General features: G+C 45.0%; 1 protein-coding gene across 1 annotated transcript in view; it reads right to left on the bottom strand.

Annotated features, from left to right (window-relative positions):
- Nucleotides 1-1,291: 1,291 nt before the first annotated feature.
- LOC126355625 (podocan-like) overlaps nt 1,292-13,723 on the bottom strand; it is a 218,115-nt gene continuing 205,683 nt past the window's right edge. The window contains exon 3 of the mRNA XM_050005988.1: nt 1,292-2,480. Within this exon, the coding sequence (XP_049861945.1) occupies nt 1,292-2,480 (1,189 nt within the window). The remainder of the gene's footprint in view (nt 2,481-13,723) is intronic.

Below are 13,723 nucleotides of genomic sequence, written 5' to 3' on the forward strand. Positions count from 1 at the left end.
TATTCCAATCTCGTATTGTTCGTGGAAAGAAGGATTGTTGGTATGCCTCTGTGTGGGCTCTAATCTCTCTGATTTTATCCTCATGGTCTCTTCGCGAGGTATACGTAGGGGGGTGCAATATACTGCTTGACTCCTCGGTGAAGGTATGTTCTTGAAACTTCAACAAAAGCCGGTACTGAGCGTCTCTCCTGCAGAGTCTTCCACTGGAGTCTATCTGTCATCTCCGTAATGCTTTCGCGATTACTAAATGATCCTGTAACGCAGTGCGCTGCTCTCCATTGAATCTTCTCTATCTCCTCTGTCCTCTATCTCCTCAACCCTATTTGGTACGGATCTCACACTGCTGAGCAATATTCAAGCAGTGGGCGTACAAGCGTACTGTAACCTATTTTCTTTGTTTTCGGATTGCATTTCCTTAGGATTCTTCCAATGAATCTCAGTCTGGCATCTGCTTTACCGATGATCAACTTTATATGATCAATCCATTTTAGATCACTCCTAATACATACTCCCAGATAATCTATGGAATTAACCGCTTCCAGTTGCTGACCTGCTATATTGTAGCTAAATGATAAGGGATCTTTCTTTCTGTGTGTTCGCATCACATTACACTTGTCTACATTGAGATTCAATTGCCGTTCCCTGCACCATGTGTCAATTCGCTGCATTTCAGTACAATTTTCCATTGTTACAACCTCTCGATATACTACAGCATCATCCGCAAAAAGCCTCAGTGAACTTCCGATGTCATCCACCAGGTCATTTATGTATATTGTGAATAGCAACGGTCCTACGACACTCCCCTGTGGCACACCTGAGATCACTCTTACTTCGGAAGACTTCTCTCCATTGAGAATGACATGCTGCGTTCTGTTGTCTAGGAACTCTTCAATCCAATCACACAATTGGTCTGGTAGTCCATATGCTCTTCCTTTGTTCATTAAATGACTGTGGGGAACTGCATCGAACGCCTTGTGGAAGAAACACGGCATGTACCTGGGAACCTGCGGCTATGCCCCCTGAACCTTGTGGACGATAACACGAGCTGGGTTTCACACGACTGTCTTTTTCGAAACCCATGCTGATTCCTACAGAGTAGATTTCTAGTCTCCAGAAAAGTAATTATACTCGAACATAATACGTGTTCCAAAATTCCACAACTGATCGACGTTAAGAGATATAGGTCTATAGTTCTGCACATCTGTTCGACGTCCATTCTTGAAAATGGGGATGACCTGTCCCATAAGAACTCACCACAATTTTCCAATTATTCCGATTGTTCCGTACGAACTTACCTGCGAGTGCAGTTGCCTGCTAGTGCAGCCGAAGCGGCCGTCCTCGGAGGCGTGGAGACGCGGCAACCACTGACACAGAAGGCCGTCGGCCTGACGGCGGGGTCGCAGGCGGCGGGGTTGCCGCCGAGGTTGGCGCAGGCGAGCGCGGGGTAGGGCGGGAAGGGCAGCAGGTCGGCGAGCCGCAGGCGGTTCCAGCTGAGGTCGAGGTAGCGCAGCCGCGGCAGCGCCTGCGCAGGCGGCGGGCCCGCCCAGCGCCGGATGGCGTTCTTGCGCAGCGTCAGGTTGTGCAGCCCCTGGAGGCCGGCGAACGTGCGCTCGCCGACAGCGCTCGCGCGGTTGTCCTCCAGGTCGAGCATCAGCAGCGAGCTCGCGTTCAGGAACGGCTCGTCGGCACTCAGCGCCACGCGGTTGTGGCGCACGAACAGCCACTCGAGTTGCAGGTTCTCGGCGAAAATGTCCACGGGCAGCGAGCTCAGCAGGTTGTGGTCCAGGTAGAGGTGACGCAGGTCCGTCAGCTCCCGGAACAGCTGCGGCGGGAGCTGCCGCAGCCCGTTGCCGCACAGGTGCAGGTACAGCAGCTCGGTGACCCCGGCGAAGGCGTCGGCGGGCAGCGAGGTGGCGTTGCACGAGTTGAGGAAGAGCACCCCGAGGGAGTCCGAGCGCAGCCAGCTGCCGAGGCCGGCCACCTCCAGCGGGTTGCCGCTCAGGTTTAGGATGAACAGCTGCGGGTTCCACGAGAACGCGACCGGTGCCAGCTGCTGCACGCGGTTGTAGCTCAGGTCGAGCACCTTCAGGTCCGGGAGGTCTGAGAACGCATCCTCAGACACGAACGTGATGCGGTTGTGGTCTGCGAAAAGTTTCTGCAGTGACTTCAGCCCGGTGAAAGTCTCCCTCGTCAGGTTCTCAATACGGTTGAATGACAGGACGAGCTCCTCGATGTACGTCAACTTTGGGGACGCGTTAAAAGTGTCCAGCCTCAGACGAGAGCAGTTCAGAACTCCGAGACGCTGACGGCATTTGGAACGGACTGTTGCCGTGTCGACTCCGGGTGCGGGTGGGGCCGGTTGGCTGTGCGTAGTAACTGAATCTTCTGATGCCGAGGTGCTGGCTCTTGATACACTCACGACAGTTGCAGGTGCACCGTAGATTTCTTGAGACACTGCGCTGTCTGAGATAGATCCAGACCTGTCAATAATAGATTTTATTGGTAAAATAATTTCCTTAAATGTTTACGAAAGTAAAACTTCACTCCCCATCCGCACTGCACATCTTTGGCAGTACTACAGTGTGTGTCATGTTGGAAGATGGGCCAGTTCTTGAACCATTCTGCACATCATCTGCTACCAGCTCACATCAGCCAATGAAACATACTCTTCCTCAGAGCAAATCACTGTGAACAATCTTATACAATGATGGACACTCTCCTCGAAATTGAGACGTGACCATATTTGAAGAGAATGCAATATTGTGCCATATTGTCTACAGCAATTCTTTGCATGCCTTGCCATTATGTAAAGTGTCTGGCTCCTCCTGCTAGGCATAAGCAAATCTCACCTCTCCACACTTCCCCATAACTTTTTCTCTGTGCAGGAACATGATGGGCACAGTAATGCACTCATTGCAGTACAAATCGGTTTATAGTGTGTCCCCTTTTTCGTTATTGATCACTCAGACACAATTTTTTGGAGTTCTGTCTTACTATTGGATTTCTCATGTAAATTTATTTTTTCCTGTGACAGTTAATTTAATTTTCATACAGAAAGACTTTATTAGTTCTGGATTTCCATTCATCCATGAAAAATACTGTACAGGGTGAATAAAAAAAATCATCCGATTTCAAACACTCATAACTACTATGTTATTTGATATATGTGCGTGAACAATGTACTGTTGGAATGAGGAAACTCTCAAGTTTCACATGGTTCCCGCTAAGTAACAGCAGTGAGTTCCCATTTCAGTTCCAGTAAAAGAGGTGTCAGACAACAGAAAGCATACTCTGTTCTATGTGTTGTGCAATGCGGGTCAGTAATAACTGTTAAGCATGACTTCTGTACAAGGTGTAGATGATAGGATCCAAATCATTAGACGATAGCATGAACATTTCCGAAAAAAAGTTTGTTTGTGTAAAGGCAAATCGCGGGGCCGTCCCCGAGTGTCTGACACAGACGTCGAAGGCATCCACCATAGTTTCACAATGAGTCCGCAGAAATCCGTTCGCCGTGCAGCTCGATAGGTCAACATGCCCTCGATATCGGACTGGGTCTGCAGCTCGTGGTTTTGTGGTAGCGTTTTCGCTTCCCGCGCCCGGGTTCCTGGGTTCGATTCCCAATGGGGTCAGGGATTTATTCCGCCTCGTGATGACTGAGTGTTGTGTGATGTCCTTAGGTTAGTTAGGTTTAAATAGTTCTAAGTTCTAGGAGACTGATGACCATAGATGTTAAGTCCCATAGTGCTCAGAGCCATTTGAACCATTTTGTCCGACTGGCGTGTACTGCATCAACGTTTACACGTGAAACCATAGAAAATTCAACTACTGCAAGCTCTTCGTGAAGGTGGCAAACAACAACTTGTGGAGTTCTGTTTTTTCGTTCTTGTCAAGATGGAGGATGACAGTTTTCTTCCAGTATTAGGTGTTTAGTGAGAAGGCAACATTCCATTTAAATGGAATGGTGCATGGTCATAATGTGAGAATATGGGATACAGAACAAGTACATGAAATTGTGCAACATGATAGGGTCTAACTAAAATTAATGTGTTTTTTGCAGTTTCACCGGAAAAGGTGAATGTGTCCGTTTTCCTTTGTAGACAACACCTGTGAAAAGGTGTGAAAAAATTCATTGTATATGTTTATTAGTTTCAGAAATATAGATGTGCCAATTTGGATGATTCTTTTTGATACAGCATGTATTTATGGGTGGTAAGCAACATAGTACCTGAGCACGCCAAAGCCAAATAACAATAACCATTTATGGTCAGAGTTCCATTCCGCTGAATTTCCTAAATTAACACGAACATTGACTATTAAATATTACCAGTTGGTGTACCTTGCTACATGTCCAAGGTATGTGAAGATGAAAATCGCAATATTTTACCAAAGAAACTGACATTATTTAGATTTAAGTTAGTAACTAACGAATAGGTTTTGTCTTGCTTGAGGGAAATTCAATTATCTTAGGGATCTGTAATATTGTACTCAAAGTGGTTCACGTATTTTTATATGAGTATTTTTGTGCGCCTGTTCTGCGTTTTGCCAAGACAATTCATTTATCGTCATCCAACCATGTTTCGTTACTGGAGTGGCGTTGCAAGTGAAGTGTTTGCCATAAGATAGTGTAAAAAATATGTATTAGAAATCACTGAAGGTGCTACAACGGTGTGAAATGTGTGCGAACATACGCTTCCACACCTACTACCATTTCCAATGAAGCATTTCTGGGCATGTGACCATGTTGTCATGTTGTGCTACAGTCCCAGATTTTATTCTTAGTCGGAATTGCCCTTCATGATGTCAGTCTGTTTACCGGTAAGTACTTGATGAAGTGCACTTCAAAGAATGACTAAGCCATTGCTCAGTGTAATAACATGACAATGCTGTCTAGTAGAAGGAAATTTTTATAGAAGTGTGAAACATATTTTGGTGGACATCAGGAAACAGTGTGCAGAGCAGACTGGATTTCCAAACACATTAATGAAAATAATGAAAATATTTGTACTACATTATTGAACGAATGCAATCCGAAGAAATTCCCCTAATTCTCCTAATTAAAAAAAAAACAGTTCAGTCATTTTTCCACTATCCTTTCCCGTGCGCATAAATCATCTTCCATTGTCCTCATGTTGACCAGACGTAGACACATTTTCAGATGAACTGGGTACTCTAACTAATCTTAACAGGCAGAATCAGGCAAACGAAAATAATAACTTTAAAATAACTTCTTCCTAATTTCTAGTGAATGTTTTCTTTCCTAATTTTAAAAAGATACCAGAATCTTCGCTTTTAAATGACAATTGTCCCAACATCAAATATTTATTTACGATAAAATCTTCGTTTTTACATGACAATGGCCCCAACATCAAATATTTATTTACGATACAGATAAACGTACCAGCTACAGAAGAATTATTTGATGTTTTGGCGTTAACGCAAACTAAAGGCCTTTCTGGATGTTTTTAATCATTTCTACGCAGGCAGATCGTGATATTGCAAGTATCAGAGAGAAACTAATCTGGAAGATAATGTAGTTTGCTCATTCTAAACAATTATTAGTATTATTATTATTCTGTTGTTGTTCGAATGACTGACTTCTAGAAAAGTAGCTTCCATAGTGTAAGAGTAATATGTTGTGATCACTGAAGATGATAATTAATCTGTACATAGCTATTTAAATAGTCAGTTATCTTAAATGCAGCACTGAAGTTCATGTACCCCCCTCCATCTCCCAATGTTATGAGAAGCAAATAGTGCAGAATAGACAAGAATTATGACGTCTGTGACGTCTGTTACTAGAAGACAAGCCCAACAAAAAATGGATTTCAGTACTTCTCGTTACAAGTTACTTTATCTCAGAATGGTATAATTAGTGTTATAAAATCTGTACCTTTCAATCTTTATCTAATAACACAAAATGCCTGACGCGTGAAATTAAAAAATGAGCTGCAAGAGTTTTTCCCAGCTAAGTTCTCTTTCCATACAATAATTTTATTTCCGATCTTGTAGGTATATAGCGCAATACATTTACTTCTGTTATTATACTCTCATTTTTACTGTCTTCTGAGTGTGCTCTTCCTTAAATGTAGACATATGGAAAACAGTTACGAGTATGCAAATTGGCCAAAACCATCTGCTACATACGCTGCAGATGAGTGTTGTGTATGGCGGGCAGTACATTTCATCGTACCATTCCAATAACGTTTTACCCTCTCCTATTAAATTTTACCCCGTTCCATTAAATGACAGAGAATAGGAATAACAAGTGTTTGAGGACCTCTGTTTGATCTGTTACTTCTTTTCTTGATCTGTGCGACATAGATACATAGGAGGGGAAGGGTGAAAATATTCACGGTTCTGACCTGAAAAACGATACTGGAAAATTCCTAAGCATATTCTCACGAACTGTGGCGCTTCTTTCCACCAGTGTTTAAGGTTTTGTAACATCTCTATTATGCTCTTTCGCCAATCAAACAAACTTTTGACAATTCGCACTGCCGTTACTTGTTTATACTCCATGTCCCCTTTTAGTGCAACCTGATATAGGTTTTGCTGCAGCTGCGTTTAAGATAATAAACAAAGCAATGTGTTTCAGTCATCACATAATAAATTCGACGTTAGACAAGGAGTAGCAAGCAAGAGAGAAAGTTAAGTAAAACGTATTTCGTTTGTGATTATTTTCTCCCAGTGATAATTACTTACGTGCAAGAATGGTGTGTGTATATATATATATATATATATATATATATATATATATATATATATATATATATATATATATATATATAATGCCTATATTTTGTCTGACTTCAGCTTGAGATGGAATATTACAGTGTCATTAATCCCGTAGTTAAAGGATACCCCGTTTTGACGTATCTGCGAAGAACATACGTTTTAATCTCTGTACATTAAGGGACTGCTCCATGCTGATATTTTAGCGTGCGCTAACTAATGTTTACCGCCCAAAAAAATAACTGAATTTTCTGTGGAAAGACGTAGATTCCAGTTACTACTATTCGCTAAATGACTAACGTACAACATGAACAGAATCGGTTCCATTACACTCCCGTGGGGCGCACCAGTCATTACTTCAGTGCTTGTAGATGACTCTCCATCCAGGATAACGCGATGCGTCCAGACTATCTGGAAATTTTACGCTCCAGCCGCAAACGTTGCTAGACATTCCATAACAATGTACACTCTAAGACATAAGAAACGACGCACCACGAAGGAGTTATGGAAATTGCTCACAATTTATATTCATTCAGGTATCGACGGAAAATGCAAAATTGTACACTTTGGCAACCGACGGATGACTCGTGTTGCTGGAGCGCAATTTCATCGTGCAGCTGGCAAGGACAGTAAATGGATGCATATCGGTGCCAGGACATAAAGTCTTTGTGGATTTTATTCTGTGTACTCAGGTGTACAGTAACTATGCAATGTACGAGAGCTATTCGGAAAGTAAGGAACGATACGTCGCGAAATGGAAACCATAGCGAAAATCAACAGTTAGCTACAACTTCCAGACACTTATCTCCATAGTCGCCGATCCGACTTAGACGTTTGTCGTAGCGTTGAACGAACTTTCCAGTACCCTTGTTGTAGAAGGCAGCCGCCAGTGCTTTCCGCCAATTCTCTACGCTGGCCTACAGCTCGTTGTCTGTACCAAAACGTTGTCTTCATAGCCAGCGGTTCACGTGAGCAGAGATGAAACTCAGAGGGAGACAATTACGTGCTGTATTGTGGGTAATCAAACATTTCCAATTGAAAACGATGCAGGAGCATCTTCATTGCCCCTGCAGAATGCGGCTGAGAATTAGCTTGAAGAAGAAAACTTGTCACAGTTACGTGATGTTGGCTGCATAGCTTCAGGCGAAATTTCTCACCAGGTCGTCGTACTTGGCGGGAGACACTATTGGTCTAGGTTTCTTTATGTGCCCCCCGTGCGCTCAGAACTAAAAAGAACGACGTAACGCAATCGTTGGGCATACTAGAGACACTGCCCAACACACCTGTGCAAAACTTCATTGGACTTCCACTGTGGTTTCCATTTCGCGACCGATCGTTCCTTACTTTCCGAATAACCCTCGTACTTCGAGAGAAGACGTGTAGTTGGGCTCAAAAAAGCCTGTAGAGGTAACCAGCGAATCGCTTGACGTTTAAATATTCGATGATGTTGGCAGGAATGGGCGAACAATGGCCGAACACAGCATCAAGAAGCAAGTTGTCCACTTAGGGAGAAGACAGAACGTCAGGATCGGGCAATCGTCAGAGAGGGAATGCATACCAGGGGGATTCATCATTATCATCAATCTGACGGGCAATTGCAGCTTCGGTACCAACAAATACCATTAACAGGCGGCTAACAGGCTGAGCTCATGGAGCCCCTTGCGCCGACTACTGCTGACCTCTGCACACCAACAAACCTGTGGTCACTGGCAAACTTAGCCTGAAATATCACTGACTGGAGTAGAAATATTTTCAGTGATGAGTCCCCGTTCGACATGAGGTCCGATGACCAGCGAAGATGTATCTGGAGACAGCTGTGGGACACCAACCTGGCTCCTGTCTGCCGCCCTCCATACAGCCCGACAACTGGGAGTGATAGTCTGGGGTGCCATTTCACTCCAAAGCAGGACCCCTTTGGTTGCCATTTGCGACTCCCTTACAGCACAGCGGTAGGTCGACGATATTCTATGCCTCATTTTGTTGCCCTTCATGGCAAGCCATCATGGGCTTACATTTTAGAAAGTTAATGCCCACCCACACACAGTGGGAGCTTCTAGAGCTTGTCTTTATGCTTGTGAAACCCTACCTTGCACAATAAGTTTGCCGGATCTGTCCCCAATGGGGAACGTTTGCAGCTTTATGGGCTGGGCCCTCCAACAAGTTTGAGATGTCGACGGTCTAACGCACAAATTGGACAGTATTTGGCACGATGTCCCTCAGGAGGTCATCCAACAACCCAATCAGTGCATGGCAAGATGAATGAATGCTTGCGTAGGGACCAGAGGTGCACGAGCGCATTATTGGCCTGCTTAATTTGTGAAGCTCTTTCACTTCAATAAATCATCCTGTTTTTCTGGTAATCATTTGTTCGTCTGTACATTTACGTCACGTCTACTGATTTCGGTCCCAACTGGGTACTTTCTGTAGGATGCGCCATTTTTTTTATTGTCTTACAAGGGAACCTCCATACTGTAAATCACGGATTTTGAAGTTCAAGGTTTGTACACTCCTGGAAATTGAAATAAGAACACCGTGAATTCATTGTCCCAGGAAGGGGAAACTTTATTGACACATTCCTGGGGTCAGATACATCACATGATCACATTGACAGAACCACAGGCACATAGACATAGGCAACAGAGCATGCACAATGTCGGCACTAGTACAGTGTATATCCACCTTTCGCAGCAATGCAGGCTGCTATTCTCCCATGGAGACGATCGTAGAGATGCTGGGTGTAGTCCTATGGAACGGCTTGCCATGCCATTTCCACCTGGCGCCTCAGTTGGACCAGCGTTCGTGCTGGACGTGCAGACCGCGTGAGACGACGCTTCATCCAGTCCCAAACATGCTCAATGGGGGACAGATCCGGACATCTTGCTGGCTGGGACTTACACCTTCTAGAGCACGTTGGGTGGCACGGGATACGTGTGGACGTGCATTGTCCTGTTGGAACAGCAAGTTCCCTTGCCGGTCTAGGAATGGTAGAACAATGGGTTCGATGACGGTTTGGATGTACCGTGCACTATTCAGTGTCCCCTCGACGATCACCAGAGGTGTACGGCCAGTGTAGAAGATCGCTCCCCACACCATGATGCCGGGTGTTGGCCCTGTGTGCCTCGGTCGTATGCAGTCCTGATTGTGGCGCTCACTTGCACGGTGCCAAACCCGCATACGACCATCATTGGCACCAAGGCAGAAGCGACTCTCATCGCTGAAGACGACACGTCTCCATTCGTCCCACCATTCACGCCTGTCGCGACACCACTGGAGGCGGGCTGCACGATGTTGGGGCGTGAGTGGAAGACGGCCTAACGGTGTGCGGGACCGTAGCCCAGCTTCATGGAGACAGTTGCGAATCGTCCTGGCCGATACCCCAGGAGCAACAGTGTCCTTAATTTGCTGGGAAGTGGCGGTGCGGTCCCCTACGGCACTGCGTAGGATCCTACGGTCTTGGCGTGCATCCGTGCGTCGCTGCGGTCCGGTCCCAGGTCGACGGGCACGTGCACCTTCCGCCGACCACTGGCGACAACATCGATGTACTGTGGAGACCTCACGCCCCACGTGTTGAGCAATTCGGCGGTACGTCCACCCGGCCTCCCGCATGCCCACTATACGCCCTCGCTCAAAGTCCGTCAACTGCACATATGGTTCATGTCCACGCTGTCGTGGCATGCTACCAGTGTTAAAGACTGCGATGGAGCTCCGTATGCCACGACAAACTGGCTGACACTGACGGCGGCGGTGCACAAATGTTGCGCAGCTAGCGCCATTCGACGGCCAACACCGCGGTTCCTGGTGTGTCCGCTGTGCCGTGCGTGTGATCATTGCTTGTACAGCCCTCTCGCTGTGTCCGGAGCAAGTATGGTGGGTCTGTCACACCTGTGTCAATGTGTTCTTTTTTCCATTTCCAGGAGTGTATATCTGTAACATTACACATTTTCTGAGTAATTCAGCGTATCGCAGCGGTAAAGGTTCACGGCTTCCGCGCTGGAGGTACCGTGTTCTAATCCTGCTCGTATATTCTTTTTTTTTTTTTTCAAAATCGATCGAACTTTTCAGTTTTATTTCAAAGAATATCAACAAACATTGGAAGCTGTGCGAAATTGTAAAGATGTATTCAGTCCCACCAAAGTGGCCTCCTATGCGAGTTCTGCGATGTTTAGCCAGCCAGTGTGGCCGAGCGGTTCTAGGCGCTTCAGTCTGGAACCGCGCGACCACCACGGTCGCAGGTTCGAATCCTGCCTCGGGCATGGACGTGTGTGATGTCCTTAGGTTAGTTAGGTTTAAGCAGTTCTAAGTTCTAGGGCACTGATGACCTCAGATGTTAAGTCCGATAGTGCTCAGAGCCATTTTTTGTCTGCAATGTTTATTTTTACCGACAATTGAAAATCTTCACGAAAATTATTCAGAATACTCCCGACTTGATGAAAGACAATAGATACATCGCTTCTAGGGAAGACTCGATAAAATTACATTCGCTAATCCTACATCAATTCAGCGCAAACTAATTTTGAAAGTATGATTAGATACGCATGGTTTGCATCGAAATTAACTGATGAAAGAGAAATATTTTTGAATGCAAAAGAATTGTGTTTCCCGGTTTCGCTTATGAAGGAACGGTGCTCCTTCAAGACGGCTGCTTTCATAAAATGGCTGTGGTGCTGCGAAAATTTGTACTTCTGTTGTTTCTATGATAAGTATCACCCACAATATTGTTCTGGCACGTCAAGCAATATGGACGATGGAAAATAAGATTTTGTAATATTGTAGGACAGAAAAAATTAATAACAATATATCTTTATAATTTCGCATACCTTACACTGTTTGTTGACATTCTCTGAAATAAAATTGAAAAAGGTCGATTTTGAAAAAAAAAAAATGCACGAGCAGGATTTGAACGCGATACTTGGAGCGAGGTAGTCTCAAATCTTTACCGCTGCGCTACGCTGACTTGATTGGAGTTTTAGTAATGATACAGGTGTACAAAGCACGTAATGAACTGCAAATCGTGTTTCTCAAACCTAAGGCTCGTCGCTAAAAAACCGGATAGCAAGGTACATATTTGAAGCGCATCAAAATCCGAGATTTACAGGTTGGAGGGTCCCCTTGTTAGAGAATACAGTCCTTAGAAAGCGACGAAGTGATACTGAATCAAAAGTTTTTCCAAAGTATAGAAGCACCAAACAATGGAAATACTGAAATAACACCGAACAAATTTGCCATCCTCTTTCTTTGGCACTGAGAATACCAAATTGAAAATTTCGAGATTAGATTTGCATAATCGGTGTTTTCAAAAACGGAAGTTATTCTGTTCAAGGTAGGTCGTAATATCTGAACTCTCAATACGCTCCAAGATAAAAGTGAATTGTACTAAATTCTCTTGCCACACAATATTATCTTACATGGCGCACACGATCTAGGGAACGATTAACAAACCCAAAACTTACTATGTTGTCAGTTTTATTATTTATATGAATGCAGAATCTGCAGCTGCGAAAATGAGCATTTGGCGTCATTGGCCGGGAGGTCCCTTACGAGGCAGATCCGGCCGCCTTGGTGCAGGTCTTATTACAGTCGACGCCACATTGGGCGACCTGCGCGCCGGATGGTGTAGAAATGATGATGAAGACAACACAACACGCAGTCCCTGAGCCGAGAAAATACGCGACCCAGCCGGGAATCGAACCCGGGTCCGTAGGACGGCAATCCGTCACGCTGACCACTCAGCTTTTGGGGCGGACATCTGCAGTTATGACACATATTATGTAAATTGAAGGTGGAGAGGAGGGGGTATGGGGAGGAAAGGAAAGGGCAGGAAGTAATGACATCAGTTACATCGGGAATTTTGTGCGGAATCAGCGACGACGAGAGAAAAACGTTTGCCAGAGTGGGCCACGAACCCTGCATCTCCTGTATACTAGGCAGTTGGGTTAAGCTCTGCGCCGCCCGGACATAGTGTTAATCGCAAATGCGCTGACTATCTCAGCACGAACCCAGTTGACCACTCACACCTAGCGCCACCTGTCTGCAGTCCCATACATGTTCTCCGCCCTCCATTAATTTTGGATTACCACTGCAGATTGAACGTAAACATGCATCTGCACTGATGTTTGTTGATTCATTGCCCATCGAGGCATATCAGTTACCTGAATGCAACATGTCAGAAAGAACAGATGCCACGCATTCGTATAACTGCTTCGCTTAGATAAGCAATGAATCTAAAATTAGCAAACATGGAAGATATGGACGGGGCTGTGGATAGGTGGCGTTGGAGGGGAGCATGGGTCATGTGGGGGGGAATGCCGAGATAGTGTGCGCGCTTACGATAAACATTGTGTCTGGGCACTGTAGTGGTTAACCCAATTGCCTGGGAAGTAGGAGATCCTGGGTTCAAGTCCCAGTCCGGTACACATTTCACTCGTTGATGCTGATTCCTCAAAAAGTCCCAATGCAGCTGATATCATTAGTTCCTTCCTTTTCTCCCCCGCCCCCTTTCACCTTTAATTTACATAACTGTAGTGTTATTCGTGTTTTGCAACTTCATTTTATGTTCGTCTTTGACGGAACATGTTTCTCCTAATTGATGAAGTATCTTGAATGTCGAGAAAGTAATTATTATTTTGCTTCACTATCTATATTTTATTTTGAGATAATAATGTTTCATAGCAGGTCTTTTATGATAACTTACCGCTGACAATATTTACAAGTCAAGGGAGTGGACTGAACACTTACAGCCGGCCGGAGTGGCCGTGCGGTTCTAGGCGCTACAGTCTGGAGCCGAGCAACCGCTACGGTCGCAGGTTCGAATCCTGCCTCGGGCATGGACGTGTGTGATGTCCTTAGGATAGTTAGGTTTAATTAGTTCTAAGTTCTAGGAGACTGATGACCTCAGAAGTTAAGTCGCATAGTGCTCAGAGCCATTTTGAACACATACTTTTATGTTTCCGAGTCTGAAGTACGCATATTGACTCAACTGTGAGTATTT

This window comes from Schistocerca gregaria, chromosome 3, assembly GCF_023897955.1.
Source record: "Schistocerca gregaria isolate iqSchGreg1 chromosome 3, iqSchGreg1.2, whole genome shotgun sequence".
In the NCBI taxonomy this organism is placed as follows: Eukaryota; Metazoa; Arthropoda; class Insecta; order Orthoptera; family Acrididae; genus Schistocerca; species Schistocerca gregaria.